A 26,246-nucleotide genomic window follows, 5' to 3' on the forward strand; every position below is an offset into this window, starting at 1 on the left:
ATGGAGGCCGCGGCCGAGGCCCCAGGGGGGTCCGCGGCCCTCAGCTGCTTCTCCTACAACCAGGACTGCACGTAAGCAGGGCGGGCGCCGTGGGGAGGGGGGCTACGGCAGAGGCAGCAGGACCGGGCGGGGCCGGCCCAGCTCCGCCGAACCCCACGGGCCAGAGCGGGGCTGGGCCCGCAGCCCACCGGGGGCATGGCAGCTTGGAGAGGGTCTGGACCTAGAGGGGCGACCTCCTGAGACTCTCAGATACGCACGGGTCCAGCTTCACGGGACCCTGGGCGAGGCCCTTCTCCCCGCAGCCTGAACGGGGATGGCCCAGGGAGGTCCCTTGGGCCCGCAAGGTCCTGCCCTCTTTATGGGCCCCTGGCTCTCGGTACACATCCTCAGACGCCTCCAGATCTGGGCTCTGGGAGAGTAAAGGATTAATTTCTTTTTCTCCCGTGTCACTGTTTTTTCACCTCCCGAACAATTCGGGAAGTGTTTTTGGATGTTCGGAGAAGTGACTTTCTCTGACGGTTTTGTCCGATGACCACTTGTAGGTGGCAGAGTTGCCAAGAGTCCCACACAGGCTCTTGGGGAGCAGCCTGGACCAAAGCATGGCCCCACCATCACCTCAAGACAGAGGTTTCCCCAGAGCCTCTCACACCCGTGGTTTTCCACCTTCCAAGCCAATCATTTAAGAACCATTTCCAAGCGGGTAAACAAACATCCTGAAGCAGCGAACCACACGCAGCGTCTGGCTCTGTCAGAGCCAAGATCAGCTCAGGTCGCAGGGAACAAGATAAGACTCTCAGATACCGGTCTCACACCTGGAAAACCGTTTCCTTTTCAGGGCTGCTTTGCATTTGCTGTGTCTCAACAAAGGCAGCTTTGATGGGTGGCCCTGTGCTGCTGACTGAGCCTGCTGCTGGCAGCCAGCACAAGCACTGGCTGTTGGTATTCTGGGCTAGCTGCTGATTTAAGACCTAGGTGTTGCTGCTTCCTATATCTGGAGCTGATCAGAGCCAGCACTTAGCATGACTCTGCCTCCTGCCTTTAGCAGTGGGAGCAAAGCTTCCACAGCTCACACCAGTCAGTGTGTCAGTGTAGATGGACCAGCTCCTGCCTTAGGAAACAGTCTCATTTTGTTTCCTAGAGGTCCTGCCTGCAGCGTCCCATGTCTCAGATATGTCTGTTTATTCCTCCAGCAGCCAGAGCACCATACTAATGGATGAGTTTGCCATCTCACAAGAATACTTGACTTCTGTAGGCTTCAGTAGTCTCAGATGGAAACCTGGATTCTTTAGGTTGAGAGTGGAAAAAACTGAATTATCCCTTCATAGGTCACTGTACCAGGAACTGCCCATTTCCCCTACCTGCAGGAACCTTATGATCTGAACTTGACAGGTTTTTGTCTCATCTTTGCAGCTCCCTGGCAATTGGAACTACAACTGGATACAGGCTTTTCTCCTTAAGTTCTGTGGAGCAACTGGACCAGGTCCATGAAAGCAGTAAGTCTCCTGTTTGACCATGGTGGAATATTGGCCAACAGGCTTGACCTCTGTTACTGCACTGCAGTCTGCCTCAAGGGGCTGGTTCTGCTCACTGCTGTTGCAGAGCTGGGATCTATTTCTGCTGTACCCATAGCAGGAGAGGAACAGCTCTGGTTATTGCCCTGTGCACAGCAGCCTTTAGAGACAGCTACAGCCCTGCAGAAGCTTCTGAACAGTCAGCAGCACTTTAACAAAGGTTAAGGACTCCCACAAGCTTAGAGTCCAGCTTCTTTTTTGCTGCTCTCAGTCTGACAGCAGCAGTTTGTCCTGCAAAGCAGCATTAAGGTAGTTTGTCATGAGCATGTTTCAGACAGACAGAAGGCTGCAGACTCCCAGCACAGATGCTGGATCACTTGCAAGCTTTTAGTCCAATGTGGTATTTACAAGCAAGATGTTTTTAACAGGTTTTCCATGTAAGAAGGTCATTCACAGCAGGCTCTCAGCTATTAGCTGTGCTCAGAGCAGCATGTAATGTGCTTAACAACCCAAAACAAGTCAGGCCTCATGGAGCACATACTCTAGTCTGGTTCAGGCCATTGCCAGAAGTGTTTCAGCTGAGATATACCTCACAGCTGTGATATGCTAGTCTCTCTCTACTGGCTCTAGAAGGAGCCTCAAGAACCAGACACAGCTGCATCATCTGGCACAAAGTCCAGGCTCCTTTCCTCTTTGTCTTACAGAGGAACTGAGTTGCTATGCAGCAGCAAGCCATAGTCTTAGATCAGAAATATTTTTAAGAGTTTGGATTGCCCCTGGAGTCAGGCCAAAGAAAAACAGCTCCTTGCTGGTGACATATTCAAGGTGATAGGCTGAGACATGAGCAATCCTTGGACCTGCAGCACAGCCCAAGCACTGAGCACCATTCAGGGCTACATACACTAGAAATGGTAGTCCCTGATTATTTAAGTAGAGATCCACCAGCACCATTTGAATGGTGCCCTCTCAACACAAGAGAAGGCTCTACAAACATCCCAGCCATGGTCTCTGCAAGACACTGCTGTTCACAGCCACACTAAAACTCACTACAGGCCACAACCCCAGTGACAGGGAAGGTTTGAACATGCCAGCCTCTCCTAATGAGGGTGGGAGAAATCAGACACCATGCTGAATAAACACAGCTTGTTCACTCCCTCCAGGAAAGTCCCTGACCAAGCTGGGTGAGCTCCTTCCAGCCCCTTCCCAAGGATTAACTCCAGCTGGAGGGGCAGCTTAAATTCTGCCTTTAGGGAAAGGTCCATTAACCCCTTCCTGCTCTGACCTAAATGCTTTGTGAGAGGTGTTTGAGAAAAGCAGACTTTGAATACCTTAGCACTGAACTTTGCAACCTGATTCCCTCTTGCTGAGTCTTGCTGCTGCAGTCAGAGCCAGCCTGAAGCCAAGCTGAAGCCTCTGCCTTGCTTTCCTCCCGTGCCCAGATGAAATCCCAGATGTTTACATCGTAGAGCGTCTGTTCTCCAGCAGCCTTGTGGTTGTGGTCAGTCATGCCAAGCCACAGCAAATGAATGTCTACCACTTCAAGAAGGGAACAGAGATCTGCAACTACAGCTATTCCAGTAACATTCTGTCCATCCGGCTCAACCGTCAGGTGAGAGGCTGGGGGAGGGCTCAGCCAGAGCTGTCCCACTCTGACACTTTGCTGGTGTTGGCTTTCCAGCTGGGTCCCCTCTGCCAAAGCAGCAGCAGCCTGGGTGGGTTTGCACAGAGGCTGTGATGTGGGACTGGAGGGGTCAGTACCTGTTCTCTCCTTAGCAGCTCCATGTCAGGCTTGGTGACCTCTGGCAGAGGAGCAGGGTGGTTGTGGATATCATCTGCCACAACTGTTTGCTTCAGGAAAATGAAGCTGAGTCCTTGTTTTTGTAGCAGTTACACAAAGGCTTTTTGTTGGCTGCCTTCTCGCCTATTCAGCAGGCAGCTCTGCCAAAAATCCACCTTTTCATCTTCCTTCCTCCCTTGGGTTCCACATCCTGACTTCAGGCCCACCTCTGCCATCTTGGTTGCAAATGAGCCCTTCAAAGTTGGTAACAAACCCCCAGGAGTAATCTGAACTCTGGATGAGGCAAAAAGCTGCTTCTCAAGTAGTGCTAAGAGCCTTATTGTGTTTCTTGAAGGTATAGAAAACATTCAGGCCACTTAGAAGAAAGCCTTTAGAGAGTTATTCTCTGAACTGACACAGCCCTGACCCCTTTTGGAGGATTATTTAAGTCATCTTTTTGTCCATAATTATTTTCCAAGTGCATGCCATAAGGAGCAGAGGACATTTTACAATGAAGAAATGAGCAGTCTGTGTAATTGTATATAATCAGCCTCTCCTCAGTTAGCAACAGCAAGTGCTGCAGTAAGGCTCTCCCATAAAGAAAGTCTGGGTTGAGTTTCCAGTAAAGCTGTGTTTGATCAGAAGTTCCTCTACTACAATTAAATCTCACCAAAATTGGGTTTTTTTCACTTAAACTTCCAATGGAGCTGACAAAATAAGGACTTCTTTTGAACTGCAGATAGATTTGTATGTATAAAAATAAGCTGGGAGGTTCTGCTTAGCAGGAGATTAGTGTGAGAATAAAATAAATTCAGGCTTTCCCCCATGTGCTGCTCTGGAAAGTGCCTGAAGGTGATGCCTGGCCTGGCATCAGTGTTGCTTGGCTGCTTTGTGAGCTTGAGTTGAGGTCCTGGGCTGAGCTCATCTTCTGGCCATAACACAAACACACCTGGAGAGGTGCTGCAGATACTGTTTCAGTCTCCATTCAGGATTTAAACTGGTGGCAGTCAGGTGCTGTGATCCTGAACCCCTTCCCTGGGCATCTGTATGGAAGTTGAACTTGTTTGAAAGTCCATAGAAGGCCACGTCCATTGTAGCAAATAAACCAGGAGCAGGTCTCAAGCAAATGCTGCATGTTTTGATTTGATCCCTTTGAAAAAGTCCTTGTTGTGCAAACAAGGCCCTCTGTTGTTGCTGATCTGTGGAAATTCTTTGTTCCAAGCTCCATCATAACTCTGAAGTGTGTTCAGGTAGGTGATTTGTCTTCAAGTGGGGAGTAAGGCAGTGCTCAGCTCTCCCATAACCTCCCTGGGTCTTCCTTCACTGCTGAAACCCTGCTGAGCTCTCTGGAGGGGTTTGAAACATTTCTCTAGCTGTGTCTGTACCCAGCACATTTAAGTCCTCAACACACAGCTCTGTTACCTAACCTGATACCTTCCTTCTGAAGTACTCAAGAAAAACACTGGGGAGCAGTAATATTTTGTAGAAGATGCAGTGCAGCAATCACAGCACCAGGACCTTCTCTGAGGCTCTGTGTGCACAGTGAGTCCACTTCTGGTGTCCCCATCATAAGAAGGACACAGAGCTGTTGGAGTGAGTCCAGAGGAGGGCCACAAAGATGATCCAAGGGCTGGAGCACCTCTGCTGTGAAGATAGGCTGAGGGAGCTGGGGGTGTTCAGCCTGGAGAAGACTTCAGGGAGACCTTAGAGCTGCCTTCCAGTACCTGAAGGGATCCTACAGGAAGGCTGCAGACCTTTCAGAAGGGTGTCTAGAGACAGGACAGGGAGGAACGGTTTGAAGCTGAGGGAGAGCAGGGTTAGACTGGAGCTTAGAAAGCTCTTCAGTATGAGGGTGATGAGACTCTGGAATAGGATGGCCAGGGAAGTTGTGGATACCTCCTCCCTGGGGGTGTTCCAGGCTAGGTTGGATGAGGCCTTGAGCAGCCAGCTCTAGGTGAGAGGTGTCCCTTGCCCATGGCCAGGCTGGATGAGGCTCTAGCCCTAGCTCTAGCTAGGGGATAGCAATAGGGCAAGGGGGAGTGGTTTGAAGCTGAAGGAGAGCAGGGTTAGACTGGATCTTAGGAAGAAGTTCTTCAGTACAGGGGTGATGAGACTCTGCAATAAGCTGCCCAGGGATGCTGTGGATGCCTCTTCCCTGGGGGTGTTCAAGGCCAGGTTGGATGAGGTCTTAAGCAGCTGAGTCTAGTTGAGAGGTGTCCCGGCCCATGGCAGGGAGGTTGGAGGAGATGATCTCTGAAATCCCTTCCAACCTAAGCCATTCTCTGATAAAACCCATTCCTCATCTCAGCAGGGTTTGCACTGTCATTAGCTTGGGCTACAGAACTGTGTGGAGGGCAGGAGGCAGAGAACCAGCCTTGTCCCAACCCATGGTGAACTTGTTCAGACCTCATTTGCCTGTTCTTTTCCAACTCCTGTCACTTGGCTGGATTTTGTCCCTGTTGGTGCCAACATCTTTCCTTGCTGCTTTGCCATCATCTGGAAGCCTCCCTTCACCTGTACATCAATAGCTGCAGTTCTGGGAAAGCCACATGGTGGCTTTGCCAAAATCAGCTGTATAAATATTACTGTGATGGTCTCTGCAATTGATGGTTGTTACTGCAGAAAAGGCAAAGTCTTCCTGGAAATGCAGAGTGGCTCTCACACAGCCCCAGATGCTGTGGTTAGCAGGAATAGAAGTGGGAAAGAGTTTGATCTGAGAGCAATGGTGGAGCAGGGCAACGATTTCCTAATGTGGGTGTTTGAAGTTAGTGACTAAGCTCCACATTTAGATGCTAAATAAGTGGCCTCAATTCTAAAGAGGTGGAAGTTTCCTGTACATGAATTTGGGTGCTCCAACTTCAGGAGCCTGAATGGAGGCTGGCCTTAGACTTTCAGCACTTTTGGAAGGGTTTTCTAAGTCCTGCCAGTGCACAGCTCCATCTATGTTAGTGCCAAGGGGAAGCCATGCACTTGCTGGACTTGCAAAGCACAACCCTTCAGAAGATCCAAAGCCTGGTCCCAAAATAAAGGCCTCTGTGCAAAATGCCTCTGTGGTGACACATAGGGATCTGGACCAAGCTGAGTGGTCACAGAGATGGTGACCCCATGCTAAGGTTGCAGCATTGAGCTTCCTTTTTTCTTTCTGCCTTCCCATTGCTCAGCAGCTCCTGTCTTGGCTGGCTGGGTGGGTGGATGTTCCTGACAAGTTCAATAGAAGAGGTGTAGGCATATGAAGTTGGAAATACCCAACCCATCTACCAAGGTGGTGTAAGTGTGACTGAACAAATGGTTCCCAGTTTTATGCAGCTCTGCAGGGCACACAGAGCAGAGTCTTGCCTGCTGATGGCCAATGGGAAAAAAAACATTGGCTTTGCTGAACAGATGAGTGAGGTTTAGCAGCAGTGGGAGGCCCATCACCTAAGTGTTCACTTCCAAGTCAGGAAAAAGTCAACATAGGAGGCACATTGTCCCATCTGTGGGCAAACAGGATCGGCAGCCAGGTCTTTATGATCAAAAAGTAATTGCTGTGAAAAGATCTGAGAAGAAGAGTTGAGGTGGGAGGAGCTGGTAAGCAACCCTGCTGTGTCCTCCTGTTCCTGGGGTTGGAGGAGTGGAAGAGCAGCTCTCAAGATTAACAGAGAACTTTACAGCTGTTTTGTAAAACAAGAGCAGATGCAGGCATCTCTCAAAGCAGAGTCATACAAAACCAAAGGCTGTCCAGTGAGGGAGGATGGAGAAGCAGAAGAGGTCATGTTTGTGTTGCATTCTGGTGGGGGGAAAATTCCCCTTGAGTTTTTCTGACTGATGATTTGGGTGCCTGAGCTGTGGGAGCAGCAGACAGGCACCATGCCCATGCTGTGGTGCTGAGGTTCTGTGCATGTCCCTTGTGTCCTTCCAGAGGCTGGTTGTATGCCTGGAGGAGTCAATTTACATCCACAACATTAAGGACATGAAGCTTTTGAAGACTATTCTGGACACACCTCCAAATACAACAGGTAAGTACAGAAAAACTCTATGGCAGGGAGGGATCAGCTCTGCAGGAGTTTTGTAGAGCCACAAGACTCATGATAGAATTTCAGCAAGCCTGTGGTTTATGTGTTCCAGCTCAGCTCTGGGGAACCAGAAGTGCATGGAGGCAGGCAGTTGGGCTTGGGAGAGCAGAAACCCTGCTCTGTCCTGAGCAAAACCCTGCTCTGTCCTGAGCAGATGTGTCAAAGGAGAACAGAAATGGAGAAGAGGAGGCTGAGGGGGGATCTTGTTAATGCTTACACATATCTAAGGGGTGAGTGGCAGGAAGATGAGGCCAGACTGTTCTCAGTGGTCCCCAGTGACAGCACAAGAGGCAATGGGCATGAACATAGGAAATTCTATCTAAACTTCTTTACTTTGAGGGTGTCAGAGCACTGGAACAGGCTGCCCAGAGAGTGGAGTCTCCATCTCTGGAGATTTTCAGAGCCCACCAGCCTTGTTGCCCTTCTCTGGACATGCTCCAGCACCTGAATGTCCTGTCCCAAGCCTGTAGCATTCATGGGGCTGTCGTGATCCAAGTGCAGGACGCAGGATTTGGCCTTGTTGAACCTCATACTACTGACCTCTGCCCATCGACCCAGCCTGTCCAGCTCCCTCTGTAGAGCTTGTGGTCAGTTCCAAAAGTGATCATCCCTGCAAAGCTCACCCAGGCCAGAAAGCAGCCAGGCACAGCACTAATTCCCTGCCAGGGAGTTCCCAGGAGCCTGGGCTGCCACCTGGTATCATTCCATGTAGGCTGCAAACCTCAGGGGCAGGGCAGGTAGCTGCAGAGCAGATCCTGGCTGTACAGCCTGGGGTGAATCTGGCTTTCCTAGTGATGGCAGAGGAGCTATTTTTAGCCCTGGAGAGGGAGGCTTGGCCAGGTGCCCCTGGCAGTGCTGCCATGCCCTGCTCCCGTAGCCGGGCTGGGCACAGGCTGCGGCGGCGTTTCACGGCTGGGTGCTTGGGAAGCTGCTGATGTGCTCACGCATGGCTTGTAAGGCTTTCAAGGGACACTCTTGTGGTAGCTCCCCTGACCTACTTCAGGTCTCAACAGATGGCCTCTCCATGTGGATTAAACACACTAAATACTGCAAATATAATTAAAGTTTAAAACCTTCCCGAGAAAGCCCAGCGGCGGCAGGAAGGGCCAGGGATGGCCAGGACTGAAGCTGTTCTGCACTGGGGGCTGAGTGATCAGATCATGGTTTAAGAGCAGCAGCAATCAGAGCTCACTGGGCCACGAGCAGGCTGCTGGGGATCACAGGACTTCATACAGGCTTAATTTTTTTAAAGCCCTTTTACTTCAGCAGCTGTCACTGAAACGAGCTGAGTGACAAGTGCTGTGCCACACGTGCTCCCTTTGTCCTTGGGCCATCTGCTTTGATCCCAAGCTTGACCCTGAGGATGGTGTGTCCAGGAGGCTGAGGTAGTCCAGCCTCACCATTCTCTGGACAGCCCTTTTTGGAGGAGGGATCTGTGCTGGGGGGGTGTAGGAACACCTGGCAAGTGTGCCACCTCCCTCAGAACATGTAGCCCAGGCACAGTAATGGCAGCATGGTGTGGACCAGGATTTGCTACAGACCCACCAGCCAGTCACAGTAAGATCTCTGGCTGTTTCTGGCCAGAGCCTGGCTCCCAATCCAGCCTCCTCCACACAGAGGAGGAAAATGCCCATGGTGGGCAAGGCTAAAGCATGTTGTTTGTCATATGGCTCATGGCAGGGGCAGGATTTGCACTGAGGAGATCACAGTGCTTGTGGTGACTTGTGTGCCACAAGGGCACATCTTGGGGATGACTGCAGCTCTGGAAACCACCTTACATGACTCTCCCCAAGCCCCAGATGTGCCTGGACCTGCTGGCTTGGGGGCAAGGCCAGGCTTCTCAGACACAGTAGCATTTTTCCATGCTGCTCAAGAAAGCCACCTGCCATGTGGCATTCCCAGGGGTGCCATCCTGAGCAGCACTATCTTCCCTCTTCCCTTCTGAGCCTGCCACTGTGTGCACTAACCCTGGGCCCTCATCAGGGCTGTGGGGCTGCTGAGGGCAGAGGAGCATCTTCAAAGGCTGCTCGTGTCTCTTGTGATCCTTGCTCCCTGTGTCCCTGAGGTCAGCCCAGTACACTCACAGCTGTGTTTTCCCCTGGCCTGGTTTCCTGGCTGCCTCTCCCAGCCAGGCGCAGAGCAGAGGGAGCTGGTGACTCACAGCAGCCGCTCAGAGCTCGCTTTCTTTAGCTCCAGCCTTCTCTAGATCCTCTGCTTAGAGAAAGGGCTCTGCTCATCTCCCCCCACCCCTGCTGCCTGGCCCAGGTCAAGACCATCCTGAAAAGATGAGATGCTCACCATGAGCAGAGTCCCTGGGCTGTCCTCACCTTCCTTCCATCCCTCCCTCCTTGGGTGCTTTTAGTTGCTCCTGCTTTGCTGCAGCTTCTTCTGATGCCCCCTGCCCCTGGTGTGGTGTAAATGCCTCCAAATGACAAGGAGTGGAATCCTGGAGACCCTGGCTGATCCTGCAGCTCCTGGCTCTGCTGTGGTCTCTTTGTTTAGTTATAGACAATGACCTAAAAGAAGAGCTTCAGCTGATCCTTTGCTGCTGCTGGGCCAGCACCATGTCCTACCCCAGGGGGCTGCACACTGTGTGCACTCCAAGTGTCCCTGTGTGTGTGCTCTCAGTGTCCTGTGTGTGTGCTCTCAGTGTCCTGTGTGTGTGCTCTCGGTGTCCTGTGTGTGTGCTCTCAGTGTCCCTGTGTGTGTGCTCTCGGTGTCCTGTGTGTGTGCTCTCAGTGTCCCTGTGTGTGTGCTCTCAGTGTCCCTGTGTGTGTGCTCTCAGTGTCCTGTGTGTGTGCTCTCAGTGTCCTGTGTGTGTGCTCTCGGTGTCCTGTGTGTGTGCTCTCAGTGTCCTGTGTGTGTGCTCTCGGTGTCCTGTGTGTGTGCTCTCGGTGTCCTGTGTGTGTGCTCTCAGTGTCCCTGTGTGTGTGCTCTCAGTGTCCTGTGTGTGTGCTCTCAGTGTCCCTGTGGGTGTGCTCTCAGTGTCCCTGTGGGTGTGCTCTCAGTGTCCCTGTGGGTGTGCTCTCAGTGTCCCTGTGTGTGTGCTCTCGGTGTCCCTGTGGGTGTGCTCTCGGTGTCCTGTGTGTGTGCTCTCAGTGTCCTGTGTGTGTGCTCTCAGTGTCCCTGTGGGTGTGCTCTCAGTGTCCCTGTGTGTGTGCTCTCGGTGTCCCTGTGGGTGTGCTCTCGGTGTCCTGTGTGTGTGCTCTCAGTGTCCTGTGTGTGTGCTCTCAGTGTCCTGTGTGTGTGCTCTCAGTGTCCCTGTGTGTGTGCTCTCGTGTCCGTGTGTCTCCTGTGTGTGTGTGCTCTCAGTGTCCTGTGTGTGTGCTCTCGGTGTCCTGTGTGTGTGCTCTCAGTGTCCCTGTGTGTGTGCTCTCAGTGTCCTGTGTGTGTGCTCTCAGTGTCCTGTGTGTGTGCTCTCGGTGTCCTGTGTGTGTGCTCTCAGTGTCCCTGTGTGTGTGCTCTCAGTGTCCCTGTGTGTGTGCTCTCAGTGTCCTGTGTGTGTGCTCTCAGTGTCCTGTGTGTGTGCTCTCAGTGTCCCTGTGGTGTGTGCTCTCAGTGTCCTGTGGGTGTGCTCTCGGTGTCCTGTGTGTGTGCTCTCGGTGTCCTGTGTGTGTGCTCTCAGTGTCCTGTGTGTGTGCTCTCAGTGTCCTGTGTGTGTGCTCTCAGTGTCCCTGTGGGTGTGCTCTCGGTGTCCTGTGTGTGTGCTCTCAGTGTCCTGTGTGTGTGCTCTCAGTGTCCTGTGTGTGTGCTCTCAGTGTCCTGTGGTGTGCTCTCGGTGTCCTGTGTGTGTGCTCTCAGTGTCCTGTGTGTGTGCTCTCGTGTCCTGTGGTGTGCTCTCGGTGTCCTGTGTGTGTGCTCTCAGTGTCCCTGTGTGTGTGCTCTCAGTGTCCTGTGTGTGTGCTCTCAGTGTCCCTGTGGGTGTGCTCTCGGTGTCCTGTGTGTGTGCTCTCAGTGTCCTGTGTGTGTGCTCTCAGTGTCCCTGTGGGTGTGCTCTCAGTGTCCTGTGTGTGTGCTCTCAGTGTCCCTGTGGGTGTGCTCTCAGTGTCCTGTGTGTGTGCTCTCAGTGTCCCTGTGGGTGTGCTCTCGGTGTCCTGTGTGTGTGCTCTCAGTGTCCCTGTGGGTGTGCTCTCAGTGTCCCTGTGGGTGTGCTCTCAGTGTCCCTGTGGGTGTGCTCTCGGTGTCCTGTGTGTGTGCTCTCAGTGTCCCTGTGTGTGTGCTCTCAGTGTCCCTGTGGGTGTGCTCTCAGTGTCCTGTGGGTGTGCTCTCAGTGTCCCTGTGTGTGCACTCCAGTGTCCCTGTGGGTGTGCTCTCAGTGTCCCTGTGTGTGTGCTCTCGGTGTCCCTGTGGGTGTGCTCTCGGTGTCCCGTGTGTGTGCTCTCAGTGTCCCTGTGGGTGTGCTCTCGGTGTCCTGTGTGTGTGCTCTCGGTGTCCCTGTGTGTGTGCTCTCAGTGTCCTGTGTGTGTGCTCTCGGTGTCCTGTGTGTGTGCTCTCGGTGTCCCTGTGTGTGTGCTCTCAGTGTCCTGTGTGTGTGCTCTCAGTGTCCTGTGGGTGTGCTCTCAGTGTCCTGTGTGTGTGCTCTCAGTGTCCCTGTGTGTGTGCTCTCAGTGTCCTGTGTGTGTGCTCTCAGTGTCCTGTGTGTGTGCTCTCGGTGTCCTGTGTGTGTGCTCTCAGTGTCCCTGTGGGTGTGCTCTCGGTGTCCTGTGGGTGTGCTCTCAGTGTCCTGTGTCTGTGCTCTCGGTGTCCTGTGTGTGTGCTCTCAGTGTCCCTGTGGGTGTGCTCTCGGTGTCCTGTGTGTGTGCTCTCAGTGTCCTGTGTGTGTGCTCTCGGTGTCCCTGTGGGTGTGCTCTCAGTGTCCCTGTGGGTGTGCTCTCAGTGTCCCTGTGGGTGTGCTCTCGGTGTCCCTGTGGGTGTGCTCTCGGTGTCCTGTGTGTGTGCTCTCAGTGTCCCTGTGGGTGTGCTCTCGGTGTCCTGTGTGTGTGCTCTCAGTGTCCCTGTGTGTGTGCTCTCAGTGTCCCTGTGTGTGTGCTCTCAGTGTCCTGTGGGTGTGCTCTCAGTGTCCCTGTGTGTGCACTCCAAGTGTCCCTGTGGGTGTGCTCTCAGTGTCCCTGTGTGTGTGCTCTCGGTGTCCCTGTGGGTGTGCTCTCGGTGTCCCGTGTGTGTGCTCTCAGTGTCCCTGTGTGTGTGCTCTCAGTGTCCCTGTGTGTGTGCTCTCAGTGTCCTGTGTGTGTGCTCTCAGTGTCCCTGTGTGTGTGCTCTCAGTGTCCTGTGTGTGTGCTCTCGGTGTCCCTGTGGGTGTGCTCTCAGTGTCCTGTGTGTGTGCTCTCAGTGTCCCTGTGTGTGTGCTCTCAGTGTCCCTGTGGGTGTGCTCTCGGTGTCCTGTGTGTGTGCTCTCAGTGTCCTGTGTGTGTGCTCTCAGTGTCCTGTGTGTGTGCTCTCAGTGTCCTGTGTGTGTGCTCTCAGTGTCCCTGTGTGTGTGCTCTCAGTGTCCTGTGTGTGTGCTCTCAGTGTCCCTGTGTGTGTGCTCTCAGTGTCCCTGTGGGTGTGCTCTCAGTGTCCTGTGTGTGTGCGCTCAGTGTCCTGTGTGTGTGCGCTCAGTGTCCTGTGTGTGTGCTCTCAGTGTCCCTGTGTGTGTGCTCTCAGTGTCCTGTGTCTGTGCTCTCGGTGTCCTGTGTGTGTGCTCTCAGTGTCCTGTGTGTGTGCTCTCAGTGTCCCTGTGTGTGTGCTCTCAGTGTCCCTGTGGGTGTGCTCTCAGTGTCCCGTGGGTGTGCTCTCAGTGTCCCTGTGTGTGTGCTCTCAGTGTCCCGTGGGTGTGCTCCAAGTGTCCCTGTGGGTGTGCACTCCAAGTGTCCCTGTGGGTGTGCTCTCAGTGTCCCTGTGTGTGTGCTCTCGGTGTCCTGTGTCTGTGCTCTCGGTGTCCTGTGGGTGTGCTCTCAGTGTCCCTGTGTGTGTGCTCTCAGTGTCCTGTGGGTGTGCTCCAAGTGTCCCTGTGGGTGTGCACTCCAAGTGTCCCTGTGGGTGTGCTCTCAGAGTCCCTGTGGGTGTGCTCTCAGTGTCCTGTGTGTGTGCTCTCAGTGTCCCTGTGGGTGTGCTCTCAGTGTCCCTGTGGGTGTGCTCCAAGTGTCCCTGTGGGTGTGCTCCAAGTGTCCCTGTGGGTGTGCTCTCGGAGTCCCTGTGGGTGTGCTCTCAGAGTCCCTGTGGGTGTGCTCTCAGTGTCCTGTGTGTGTGCTCTCAGTGTCCCTGTGGGTGTGCTCTCAGTGTCCCTGTGGGTGTGCTCTCAGTGTCCCTGTGGGTGTGCTCTCAGTGTCCCTGTGGGTGTGCTCCAAGTGTCCCTGTGGGTGTGCTCTCGGAGTCCCTGTGGGTGTGCTCTCAGAGTCCCTGTGCACTCAGGCAGGTGTCCTCTGCCTAGGGCTCCTGCCAGCATCCCCAGCAGCCTTTAACCTCGTGGCTTCTTCCAGACATGGGTCATGGTGTGGGCCCGGAAGCTCTGGTTGTGCTGAAGCCTTGAGTGACTTTTGGGAGAGCTGTGAGCATGCAGACGTGGTGCAGGAAGCGAGTGAGAGCCTGTTCTGTATGTGACAGGATTGACCAGGATGGGTCCTCAGCCAGCAGCAGAATTGAGTGGCAGGAAGAGATGCTCCTTTCCGAGGTCACCTGGGGGACAGGCGGTTGGACGTCCCCTCGTGCACATCCAGCCGTCCCTGTCTCATCCTGTAGTTCCTGCTTGCTTTGAAGGAGCTGCTTGGGAACCTCTGTGCTCACGTTAGCATAAAACCAGATGGCTTTTACAGGGAAGAATTCCCTCTGTGGTTAAAATTCAGCTAGGCTGAAGTTCCCTGTCAGCCAGAACGGTGGCATTTGCTTTGTCATTCTCTGCTTCCTTTTTCTGTTCAGAGGAGGAGGAAATGGTGCTGCTCAGCCCCACAGCCACTGCCTTGCTGTGCCAGCCTTCACATGCCAGGCTTCACACCACAGCTGTATCCAGGCTCTGCTGCTCATCTGAGCAGCTGACCCAGCACCTAACCCCTGCACACACCTGGGGGTGCCCAGCTGTGCCTGGGCACGAGTCAGTGTTAGCTCTGACACCGAGATGGCCCTTGCTGTGTTTCATGCACTTCTTGCCTTCTCAAAGGAGATGACTAAGGGCAGAGAGGCCAAGAGCAGGCCCCGGGCTCCTTTAGGGGAGGCTGGCAGCAGGGAGCCGTACTGTCCCGGGCCAGCAGGTGTCCCCACGGCCGAGCCATCCCCAGCTCGCTGCCAGCCTGCGCCCAGTGCCAGACTGCCCCAAAATGAGACAGAGCCTGAGCCCCCTGCTGTGGCCACGGCCACGTTTCTGCTTTCGGTCCTCCACCAACAAACAACCTCAGTTGTGTCCTGCTCTGCTTGCCAGGCCTGTGTGCTCTCTCCATCAACCACGCCAACTCCTACTTGGCTTACCCCGGCAGCGCGGCCAGCGGGGAGATCGCGCTTTACGACGGAAACACTTTGGTAAGCGCCCAGCTCGCCCCTTTGGAGACTGCAAACAAACACAGCCACAGCAAAGCCTGCAGGGCCTTTGGGAAGGATGAAGAAATGCACTCCACCAAGCTAGACTGCAGGGCAATTGCCTGGGGAGGCACAAGCCCCATCTCCCCTTGTTTGGATGCCACATGAAGCAAGACAGCCTCATGGAGATTAGGAGATCCATCTCCCAGCAGGGGATACTTAGGGAAACGTGACCCAGAGACCCAGGGCTGATGCCACACTGACATAGAGTTCCTACAGGGAATTTCTACAGGAGGTTCAGCAGCGTATCCCATGAGAGTGGTGCGACCAGAGGGGCTCAGGGAGGGTTGGAAGTGCTCCAGCCACAGCACAGGACCTGGAGCAGAGGCTTTGCCACACTGGGGGCTGGAAGGGCTGCTGGACTCAAAGTCGCAGAGAGGGCGAGGTGTCCGAAGTCCCCTCAGGAAATCTGTCCCTGGCTGGAAGCAGGGTGATGATTATCTGCTGTTTATGCCAGGGTTTTGGATTACATAAGGCTGTGGCTCTGTACGTGCAGCGGGAGCTGAGGATCTGCAGCAGGGGAGGAGCAGAGCACAAGGGGAAAACTCACTGCTGCTGTCAGAGGTACCAGCGAGGGCCTGGGCTGCCTGTAGGCACCAGGGAGGTGTCACTGCAGCAGGATTTGCTGCACAGGCAAGGGGATGGCAGGGCTGCCAGCACTGTCTCTGCACAGAGAGAGGCAGAGGCTTCAGAGAGGGCACAGTTGTGACCCCACAGCCTGGAGAGGCAGAGAGCTGAGAACCTCTGCTCCTGAAATGAGCTTTCTGTAATCACAGTGGCCATAGTAGGTGCGGAGTGAGCTGAAGGTAGGGCAAAGATAAGGAGTGCTGAGGGTGCTGTAGAGACACTGTAAGTGTGATAGGATCCCATGAATCCATATCAGCGGGCCTGGATAGGGTGTGAGGCAGGGAATGCCCTGCCCTTACACAGTCCAAGGAGCAATGTGTCTCTGCACTCATGTAATCTTTTGCCCTGCAGAAAACAGCCTGCACGATTCCTGCCCATGATGGGCCTCTGGCTGCCCTCACCTTCAACTCCACTGGCTCCAAGCTGGCAAGCGCTTCTGAAAAAGTGAGTGAGCACCCTCCCTGCTGCCTGAGCCCTCTGCCCACGGCTGGCAGGGGAGTCCCAGCCAGCTCTGGAGCACAGAGAGTGGGACTTCTGAGCTGGCCATTCCTAATCACAGCCAACAGAGGAGAGGCACTGAAAGGTTCAGATTGACCCTGGCTGGCAAACAGGAGGGACCTTTGCATGTCCAGAGTTTCCTGGGTGTGTCAGAGAAGGGCTCTTTGCTCTGCTCCTGCAAGATCTTTCCATCTGCCTGTTTTGCAGGGCACAGTCATTCGTGTATTTTCCATTCCTGGGGGGCAAAAGCTCTATGAATTCCGGCGAGGGATGAAAAGGTCAGTTCCTTCTTCTGTGGGTGACAAGTACACAGAGGGCTCCCAGAGCACAAATGTAAACACAGAGGGACAGGAGCAACGTCAGATCCTGGTGGCTTTGGCATCTTTAGCAGAAACAAAACAAGAGTGAACGTATCAGATAGAAATGTCATTGTGCCAGACGAGCCACGCTGCACCCAGCTGCCTACAGCAAGTTCAGCAATCCAATGCAGTGTGTCACAGAGCAGGGCTGATTGCAGAGAGCAGGGGGAGACTGAGTCCATTCACTCTGTCTTCTCTTCTTTCTTACTTGAAATAAGGAAGTCCCCAAAGTTACCAACCCAACTCTTGCCCACTCAAAGGAGGTGCTTGCAAGGAACCAAGTCATTTGTGCAGAACCCAGGTCTCGATGGGCTGCTGCTGCCCTTCTGCAGGCTTCCTCAACTCTTTTCAGTAGATCCATCCCTGACCTAGCTCTCTTCCCAATCCCTCACCTGCCTGTGGTTTTGCACCCACCTCTGCAAGTACAAAAACTGCTGTGACTGAGGCAGCCTGCCCCTGCTGAACGTGCACAGGAGGAGGTGCCATATGTATGCCACTAGCCAGCTCTTCGGATATCCTCTCTGGCATTTGCAATACCGAAAGCTTTAGCTGCTGTAGCAAGCCCAGCACAGATGTTCACTCCACAGGCTGCTCTGTGAGCAAGGACATTTCCATCTCTTTGGCTGTTTGTCAGTAGCTCGAGGCTACCCCTAAGCCCTGCTTGAGCAAAGGGATTAGGCAAATGCTCCTCAATCAGCCCATAAGTTCTGCAGCAGCCAGTCAAGGTGCTGCTCACTATGTGTGGGTTTCCTTCCTCCCCATCCTCTTTGTGAGCAAAACCAAGCAGTCCATTGAGTGGTGTGCCATGAAGTGACCAGTCCTGTCTTTGCTTGGCCCTAGGTATGTGAACATCAGCTCCCTGGTGTTCAGCATGGATTCCCAGTTCCTCTGTGCTTCCAGCAACACGGAGACTGTGCATGTCTTCAAACTGGAGCATCTCACTGACAGGTGAGGGGTTGGTCTGGGTTAACCTGCCTGCCCCAGGGCTGTCTCTGCCTTTACACACTGGCCTCTCATTTCCTCACCACATACTCTCCATGAGCAATACCAGCTGCAAACTCTTTGTGTCCTGAGGCACTCACTCCTTGGAAAAGCTGCACACTGCATCCCTGTTGTCAGCTTCATCCCTGCCTGCTCTGGGTTTATTCAGCTGCCACTGTCCCCTGCCTCCTTCCTGGTGCACAATGTCTGCAGGTCCTCTGAAGCCTTTGTATATCCAAGAGCAGGATCATTTTGTCTGTTCCTCATGTATTTTGCCACGCTGACTGTGGTAGCCCCACTGATGCAGCTCTGTGACCCCCTCAGCCGGCCAGAGGAGCCTCCAACCTGGAGTGGTTACATGGGGAAGATGTTCCAGGCTGCTACCAACTACCTCCCAGCTCAGGTGTCAGGCATGATGAACCAGGATCGAGCCTTTGCTACCGTCCGCCTCAACATCTCCGGGCAAAGGAACATCTGTGCCCTCTCCACGTGCGTACTGACACCTGTGCCCCCTCTGCCACGCCAGCCTGGGAGCAGGCACCACTATCTCTGCAGGACACCACCAGGGTGGCTGCTTATCTTGTGCCTGTCGAGCACACAGCACTCTGTGTGCTGTAGCTGTGCATGGGTGCAGATGTGTTGGGACTCTTCATTGCTTTTCTCATTAGGATTCAGAAGCTGCCTCGACTGTTGGTGACTACGTCAGATGGACATCTCTACATCTATAACTTGGACCCACAAGATGGAGGGGAGTGTGTCTTAATTAAGAAACACAGGTAACTGTAGCTCCAGGCACATCTGACACACAAGTTGATCCCTTCACAAATTCAGGGAAGCGTCACTTGGAAGCACTAAATGTGGGAGCAGGAACGCTGGAACTGACTTTGTGATTTTTAGCTGCCTGATCTAACAGACGTGGGTGGAAACCACGTCAGCAGGCAGGGACATGGGGCTCCTTGCAGAGGACATCAGAGAAATCTCTGATATGTAGGCAGTTGTGGGACAGCTTAGACAGCAGAGGTGGGCAGGCTGTGCCTTAGGAGATGCCTCCAGCAGTGGAACGCTGACCACTGTGGCAGTAAGGAGAGCAAAGCAGCTTCTCCAGGCACGAGTGCTAGAAAGCTGACTTTGGGGGTAGGATGGTGTGGAGTGACAGGGAGCTTCCCTGAACAAAACCCCACAGAGATGCAGGCCTGCAGGCACGTGGGGCCAGAGCAGAGTCTGCCTGCTGCTGGTCAGTTTGTATGCAAATTGGATTCAACGCGTAACCCCCACCCCCTACACACACACACATCTGGGCTGCTTGGCTCCAGTTGTGAAGCCTTTGGGGTGGGGTGTGATGTAACATGTGCTGTAAGCTGGGAGGTGGCTGACAGCCAGGAAAATGCCAGCAGTTTTTGGAAAAGCCACAAAACAAGAGCACTTCAAAGCTGCGCTGTCCAGCGTGCTCCGGCCGCCCCGCCGCCTTCAGACACCGCTGCCGCCCGCCTGCTCCCGGCCCCAAGCGGCCCTCCCGCTTTGGATGTGGGTTCCTCTGAGCAGCAGAGGTCTGAAAAGGGCCCCTGAGTCATGAGCTGTGTTACATCATACTATATCTCTGCTCAAACTCCATCCTAAACTAGCCAGGGCTGCTTTTCCCATCTAGTCCGCTCCTGTTGGAAGCCCTTTGGAGCCCCCTCTGTGATTAGAAACACTGTTTGCCTTTGTAACCTAAAGCTTTTGTGGTCAGTCTGGTCCCTTCTATTCTCATGCCAGCATTGTCCTCTAGCTGAAGTAGTCCTTTCCCTATCTTCTGCTTCCCCCGTGCTTTACTGGTGGAGCACAATGCTCCCCTCTGCAGTGCTGTTAGGGCTGCAGGCAGTGCCGGGATGCGGTGATGCTGCTGGGTGATGTGCTTCAAGGAGGCATGGAGGCATGTGCTTGTCTTAGCCAGTGCTGGGGGGAGGAACAGTTTGGATCAGAGCTAACTCTTCTCCTCTCTCTTGCTCCTGTACAATCAGTCTGCTTGGCTCAGGAAAGATGGAGGAGAACAAAGAAAACAACCTTCAGTCCCCATTACCTCAATCTTATGCAGCAACTGTAGCCAGACAAAGTACAGTGCCTTCAACTTCGACCATGCCAGGTAAGCATCACCTCTGCCCCCCTCAGGAAAAATCAGAAAGCCACTTGGGGCCAAGTGGAAAGTCTTATTTCCAAAGGTTCAACCAGAAACACCAGTCCTTCAGTGCAGGACTCCCCAAAACTAAGCCAGGCATTTTCTGCTCTGCTCCCTGGGACCTCCTGCCAAAGCTTCCCCTGCTCGTGCAAAGCCATGCCACAAACAGGCCTGCTGGTAGAGCACTAACTACATCTGAGCTTCCCAGTCTGGCAGGCAGAAGTTGCTGCCAGGATGGATTGCAGAAGTTGAAACCATGGGTGTAGAAGTCAGATCCCACTGGTTCTGTGGCAAGATCTCTACAGAGCCTCCTGACCCTGTTACACCAGGCCCTACCAAAGCTTAGCACCACATTCTGCAGAAGACTGGTGACCATCACATTGTAATCCTGAGTCTAAAGGTCCACATACAGATATGGACCTTATCTGAAACTGGGGTTTACATTCATGGTGGTAGGATGAAATCTTCTGCCACAGGAGCCAGTCCATGATGGTGTGTGCAGTTCAGGTGTCAATGGATATCCCTTTCTCTTCTGGAGACCCCAGAGCTCTGCCATAAAGCCAGGGAAAGCAGCTCTGTGCTGAGGAGGTGATCAACAGTGTGTCCACTGTTTGTATCCAGCCTCCTTCCAGCCACTCATCCATAATGGTTTGTGTTTCCTCTTGGACAGGTTATTCAGAGGACGGTGGTGCCCTGCGAGGAGAGGTGATCCCAGAGCATGAGTTTGCAACCGGCCCAGTGTGTCTGGATGACGAGAATGAGTTCCCTCCTGTGAGCATTCGGGACCCCTAAAGCTGAGAAGAAAGTGTTAACCTCTTGCAGAAGAGATACTGCTGTCCCCACCTTGTCCCTGCTTACTGTGAAGCTTACAATAACTAATGAAGTTACAGGGACAGTGCCAGGAAAAGTACCCCAGAAACAGCAGCTAGGGACGGGGCAAAGGTGATCAAACCTAAGCACCAGGGATGGATCTGAACAAACCAGCAGAATGCAGGTGCAGAGTGATGTTCAGATCCTGATCTGACCTTTGTGCCTTGCACAGGTTTCTAGTAGGAGCAGGAATAGCTTTAATTTGAACAATGTCATCTTGGAGAAAGAACAGCTTTGTGCTCCCTGTTGCATTTACAGCTAGCTGCTTTAGTGCATGGAATGCAACTGGGATTGGACTAGATGACCTTTGAGGGTCCCTTCCAAACTGGACCGTTCTATGATTCTGTATGCCTGAACCTTCCCAGTCTCTTCATTTCCAAGCTAACTGGAAAGGAAACTCCTTTTCCCAGTAGAAAGATGAAAGGCAAACCAGAGATTGAAACCATTTGGTGACTTTTATGTGGCACTTTCTCAGTTACCACTGGAAGAAGGTAGTGGCTTTTAAAAATCTAACTGAAGCCTGGCAGTGTCTCTCCTCCTCCTTTTCCTACACACACGTTTATTGTGTCAAGTATCTCAGCCCTAAAGGGACAGATGTTGGTACCATGCTATGATCTGGTTGCAATCAGATGTCCTCATAATAATAATGCATTAACAGAGCAGAATATTGATTTCCAGTTGTAGTCTTGGCATCCCTTGAATCCCTTACTCCATTTTTACATCTCCTGCTGTTGGGAGTTTTGCCTACAAAAGGAGAAGGTAAAACCTCTTCTCAGGATCCCAGGATTTGTTCCAGATGCTGAGGCTGACCTCTGTGAGGCACTTTTCTCTAACTGATACAAGGTTGCTACTTAGATAAACGATTATTAGCTCATCAGTGATCAGTGCCCTTTGAAACAACACTGCCTAGGCCCGGCTCAAAGTGCATAAATCTCAGGCCAGTGCTCTTTTGTAACTTGTGGTATAACTGAGAACAGGAGCTTTCCAGTTGGCCTGCTCCTGTTACTCAAGAAGGATGTTTAAAATGTCCCTGCTCTGGTCACAGCTGGTGGTCCAAGCTGCCTGGAAGGAGCAGCAGGGCCAGAGAGAAATCCTTTGCTTCCTTCTGATCAACCTGCTCTTGAACATGTGGTTTTGGGACAGGCAAATTCCAGTAAGCGGGAATCCTGCTGCTCCTGAATGAGCCTTCCTGCTGGGGCTGTGCTGTGTGAAAGCAGCCCCAGATCCCCGTGGTCCACCAGCAGGAACTTTATTAAACCAACTTTGATCTGTCACAATCCTGAGCCGTAATTAACCTGAGAGAGCAACTTAACGTCTGTAACCTTAGGAAGGAGGTGGTGTGGGAGGGAAGGTGCTTGCCTAAAATACTCCCTGCTATGGTGGCTTAGCAATTGGAGCTTCCAGAGAAAGTCTTCCCAGCTAGGACTTGGGTTTGCCCCTCTGTTGCTAACGTGTTCAGCATCTGGTGTTGCGGCGGCGTGGGCTCCCGCTGGCTGAGTGCGCACGGAGGGTCGACTGCCTGTTTTGATGCTCTCAATTTCTCTGAACTTTGCTGTTTTCTCAGAGCTGAGATCTTCTGCCTCAGTGACGTGTTCAGAGGGGGATGGGGAGGGGGTTTCAGGCATCAGTCGTTTTCTGTGTTGAGAAGGAAGGAGAGCAAACCTGACCTTATCCAAGAAAAATGTTTTGACAGCGTTCTGCTTTGCGGAAACATGGGAAGGGTTTTGTTTGTTTTCCAGTGTGCAACAAAAAAGACGTTTTAAAAACCTCAAAACTTGTGACAAAATGGAATATTCACCCACAGCCCATGCCACGAGGATGGCTTTGAACTTAAGACACACTTCTGGAGAAACAGCAGTGCTCAGACCCAGCAGTTTCTTCTCCATTTTGAAACATCTCGCTTTCCCCTGACCTCGAGCAAGACTTCAGAGGCTCAGCTGTTAAGAGTGAGGAAAAGCGGCTTCAGTCTAACACAGGATCTGTTGAGATTGTTGAAAACTGCCTCTTGGTTAAACAGATCAGAGGAGAGATGAGAAGCCCAAGGAGGGCTCATAAAAAATGGCCTCAACAAGAGCAAATGTGGATGTTGCTACCGATTGCGCCAGGGCTGCTGAAGGATCCTGCAGCAAGAGGTCAGCAAGTTCAGTTCCATCCTTTGCTTGCAGGGATGGGGTGGATTAAGTCCTTTCAGGTCTGCTGTTGATCTCACACAGGAAGGACTCAGGCATTATTGAGATGGACAGGAGCCTAAAGCCTCAGCTGAGAAGGAGCCATGCGTGAGATGAGCTGGGAGAAGCTGCGTGGCCCTTGCGCTGTGTGGTCAAGTGTTGTGGGATGGGAAGTGTCACCTCAGCACTGGCTGCTGATGGTTGTGGTGATCTTGGCTGTTTTCTGGTCACCTGCCACTTCTCTGTGGGTTTGTCAGGGTCAGTCAGGTTTCCAGTGGTCTCAGGAGCTGTTGGTGTGTGCTTTGGGACAGGCAGGGCACCACTTGGCCAGCTCCACGCTTGGAGCCACCATGGTCAGAACAGTTTTTGGGGTAGCGCTGGGAGGTTTGATGAAATCCTGCAGGGTTCAGCAAGCAAGGTGGCCTGTGTGGACCTGAGGAGCACAACCAGAGGATCTTAAAAGTGTTGGGATTCAGCAGGTGATTTCTTCCAGCAGGCTGCTCAGTGCTTTTCCAGGCATACATGATCCGTTCTGCTTTTGGCTGCACCCCGAACCTGTCAGCTTCAAAGCAGGGTTGATGTGATGGCTTTATGAGAACCATTTCATTAAGTCAGACTAGATTGCATACAGCACTCAGCTCCTCAAGGATGACTTCCCCTCATGGACACACAGACAGCCTTCAAAAACATCTCTTCCACTTCCAAAACTGTCTGAGTACCCTGCCTGTGCTGCCAAAGGATGCTGCTGCCCAGGGCTCCTATCTGCAGCGTTGGTGACAGGGTGGAAGGAAAACCCCTCCAGATGTCAACAGCAGCCATCAGCAGCTCCCCTGCAGCTCCAGTCACTCCTGCCCTGCTCCCTGGAAGGACAGACAGGAGGACAGGCTCCAGCAGCCACTCTTCACATCACAACATCCCCATCCTGCTAGCCCTGCTGTCTGCAGAGGACCCCAGCATGGGGTCTGCTGCCTCCTCACTACCCCAAACCATGATCTTTATGCAAGTAGCCAGGTTGCAGATGGATCTTTGGCTCCATGGGACCAGGATTTGCCCAGGTTCCTCCTTGCTGTTTGCTGGAAGGTGTTCCACTTGTTCTGTTGCACCAAAATGTGGCACTTGGTGATTTTAAGGGAATTTTTTTTTTTTCTTCAACAGCTGGCTGTTGTCAGAGATTTTGCAGTGAAGCTCTTCACTGATCATGTTTCACAGGGGATGAGCAAGTTTGGCAGAACCCAACTGGCCTCTTCTTCCTCATGGCAGCTCCTGCTCTGGTAGCACAGACAGGCATTTTGGGCAACTGGGGCTCACAGGATTAAGCTCAGCTATCAGTGCACTATCTGAGGTCCCTTGGGAAACATGGAATCTGGTGCCAATACTTGTGCTGGACAAGGGAGGTCCTGAAGCCCATGGAGAGATGGATCCTGGGAGAAGGAGCTGGCCCAGACCTTATTGCTGCTGTGGCTGTGAGGATCACATCTGTACTGCTGGGAGACACCAGTCACATCTGGCAAGACTGGAGCTGGTACAGGGAGATCTGTGACCTTGGTTTGTACTTTGTGTCTGCCTCGTGCTGCAGCAGCCCCACAGCTGTGCCCAAGCCTCATCCAGCAGTAGGTGCATCTTACCCCAGAATCTCCAGCTTCATCCTGTGGCTGATGCAAAGTGGGTCAGGGTCCTCACTGCTGCTGGTTCTGCTTCGCTCCTGCTTTGCTCTTTCACTCAGAGCTTTTGCTGAATCTTGGGCTAGGCTTCCCCTCACCTGTCCAGTCTGAAATGTAGGTGATTGACTCTGGGCTTCAGAGTTAACTCCAGATGGACCTGAAGACCCCAGAGAGGGGTGGTGATGCATGGCACACACCTTCCCCTTCCCACCATGCCAGGAGGTGAATATTCTTGGGAGGACTTAACAAAGCAAACAGATTTGAACTCCTGCAAGCCTGGCAATGCTGAACCCAATGTCAGCTTTCCCTTCCCACCATGCCAGGAGGTGAATTTTCTTGGGAGGACTTAGCAAAGCAAACAGATTTGAACTGCAAGAGCCCAATGCCAGCTTAGAGGCAAAGCCACATTTATCACCAAGCCAGATGGTTCCTGTTCCCAGGAGTGTCAGTTTGGGGAGGGGGAGAGTAAATAAACGGAAAGTGCTCCCAGATCTGCCTTTGAATGGAAAAATAAAACCACTCCCATGTGTGTAAAACCCAAGGTGCCACAGAGCCTGTTGCTGGGAGAGTAAGGCCCTTCTGTTTTGATTTTGGTAGATAATCTTGTGCCGCGGAGGCCAGCCGGGCAAAGCGAAGAGGTCATGACGAGGAGCAAACATCCACGCTTAGGACAGCTGCTGGGAAGTGCTTTTGGAAAAGCCAGGAATTTCGAAGAACAGGATTTGGGAGTCCCCCTCCCCCCACAAGACAAGAGGAAAAAAAATAATAATTCCTAACTAACTCAATCCAAGGTGGGCCACTGCTTTCCACCCCCCCCTACAGTGTGTTTTCAGTGACTCCCTGGCCTGACTCCCCCACACCACCTTGGTTGAGTTTTGTGTCTGGGTGGGGTGTCCAGGTACTGTATGCACATGGAATGCTCTGTTGAAGACTTGTAGATGGTAGAAGCACAGTGTAAATGCTAATTTAATCCAGATTTGTATGCAGCCAGAATTTTCTATATGCCCAAGTTGTCCCTTTTCTAATTTATGCTGGTTTCTGTGTATAATTGTACTTCTAGGAAGAGATATCAAACTGATGTCTTTGTACAGTCTAGCCAGCCATACCATTTTACCCCAGCAAAGTATTATTATTATTATTATTTCCTTTTTTTTTTTTTTTTTGGCAGTGATAGTATAGAAGATGCCATTTGCTATGTTTTAAAGACAGAATAAAAGTCACACAGTCTGTCCCTGGCAGCTGGTTGCCTGTTTTCCTGCTGTTCTTTGTGGGGCCCTAAAGATGTCAGTCTTGATTAAGTTTTAGGAGTGGGAGAGTGGATTTGGAGAGGGTTGGTAGAAGGGTGACTGCTCTCACACTACCCACCTGGCCAAGTCCACACAAGTCCAGGTAGGGCTTGTCCAAAGAAAGGTCTGGGTGCTCAGAATTGCTTCAGAAAACCTTTCCTCAGCTGCTGAGAAGTCTTGGTGGTTGCTGAAGTTTCAGTTGCACCTTAAATTTTGCCTCTGCAGCTCCCCAGGCCTTTGCATCTGCCCAGAAATGGCCCTCTAAGAGCTGCTTCACCCCACCTGCACCCCTGGTATCACAATGGGAGCAGCTGCTCTGCCTGGAGCCCTGATCTGCTGGCAGACCTCAGGGCAGGGACCTCTCCTTGCAGTCACACCGTTGGTCTTTCCGTGCAGAGTTGACAGGGAGCAGCCACCCCAGTTCTGCACTGCAGCCCTCTCCCCCACACCTTCCCCCCAAAAAACCTTTTCCAAGCACTGGGACCTGAGGCTTTGCAATCCCAGACCTCCACCATGGCAGTGCAACAAGCCCAGCACCCTGCCCAGGATGAGGAGGAGCTCAGGATCATCCTTCATAGGCAGGCAGCAGGATCTAACACAACCCTGGCAGCACCTGGCAGCTGGTGGGGCAGGTGGTCCACTTCCCAGAGCACTCACCTCCTGCCAGCCAGGAATTTTCTCTGTGTCCACAAGAATTCCAGGCTCTCAGCACCAGAAGGGATTTGCTCAGAGGGGATGGGCCTCTTCCTCCCCTCC

General features: G+C 52.8%; 1 protein-coding gene across 3 annotated transcripts; it reads left to right on the forward strand.

Moving 5' to 3' along the window:
* On the forward strand, positions 1–25,358 carry WIPI1 (WD repeat domain, phosphoinositide interacting 1). 3 transcript variants are annotated; one of them, XM_054393659.1, is made up of 13 exons: positions 1–71; positions 1,411–1,493; positions 2,951–3,120; positions 7,187–7,283; positions 14,731–14,828; positions 15,864–15,956; positions 16,218–16,288; positions 17,210–17,317; positions 17,675–17,839; positions 18,019–18,126; positions 19,351–19,472; positions 20,176–20,276; positions 24,802–25,358. In XM_054393659.1, exons 1-13 carry the CDS (start codon positions 1–3, stop codon positions 24,847–24,849), a joined length of 1,335 nt encoding a protein of 444 aa, XP_054249634.1. In that variant the 3' UTR covers positions 24,850–25,358. The 3 variants fall into 3 exon arrangements, 1 of the variants encoding a protein (XP_054249634.1); XR_008489381.1 differs by lacking the exons at positions 1–71; positions 1,411–1,493 and having other exon boundaries at positions 2,991–3,120; positions 20,176–24,065; positions 24,802–24,837; XR_008489380.1 differs by lacking the exons at positions 1–71; positions 1,411–1,493 and having other exon boundaries at positions 2,991–3,120; positions 20,176–22,507; positions 23,699–24,834.
* The last annotated feature ends 888 nt before the right edge of the window (positions 25,359–26,246 follow it).

Source organism: Indicator indicator, chromosome 29, assembly GCF_027791375.1.
Source record: "Indicator indicator isolate 239-I01 chromosome 29, UM_Iind_1.1, whole genome shotgun sequence".
Taxonomy (NCBI): domain Eukaryota; kingdom Metazoa; phylum Chordata; class Aves; order Piciformes; family Indicatoridae; genus Indicator; species Indicator indicator.

Excerpts from the sequence above, each read along its gene's own strand:
- WIPI1 (XM_054393659.1), top strand. The coding sequence starts at position 1 with ATGGAGGCCGCGGCCGAGGCCCCAGGGGGGTCCGCGGCCCTCAGCTGC. Across the intron at positions 3,121-7,186 it reads CCATCCGGCTCAACCGTCAG|AGGCTGGTTGTATGCCTGGA; the intron begins GTGAGAGGCTGG and ends GTGTCCTTCCAG. Across the intron at positions 18,127-19,350 it reads GTCTTAATTAAGAAACACAG|TCTGCTTGGCTCAGGAAAGA; the intron begins GTAACTGTAGCT and ends CTGTACAATCAG.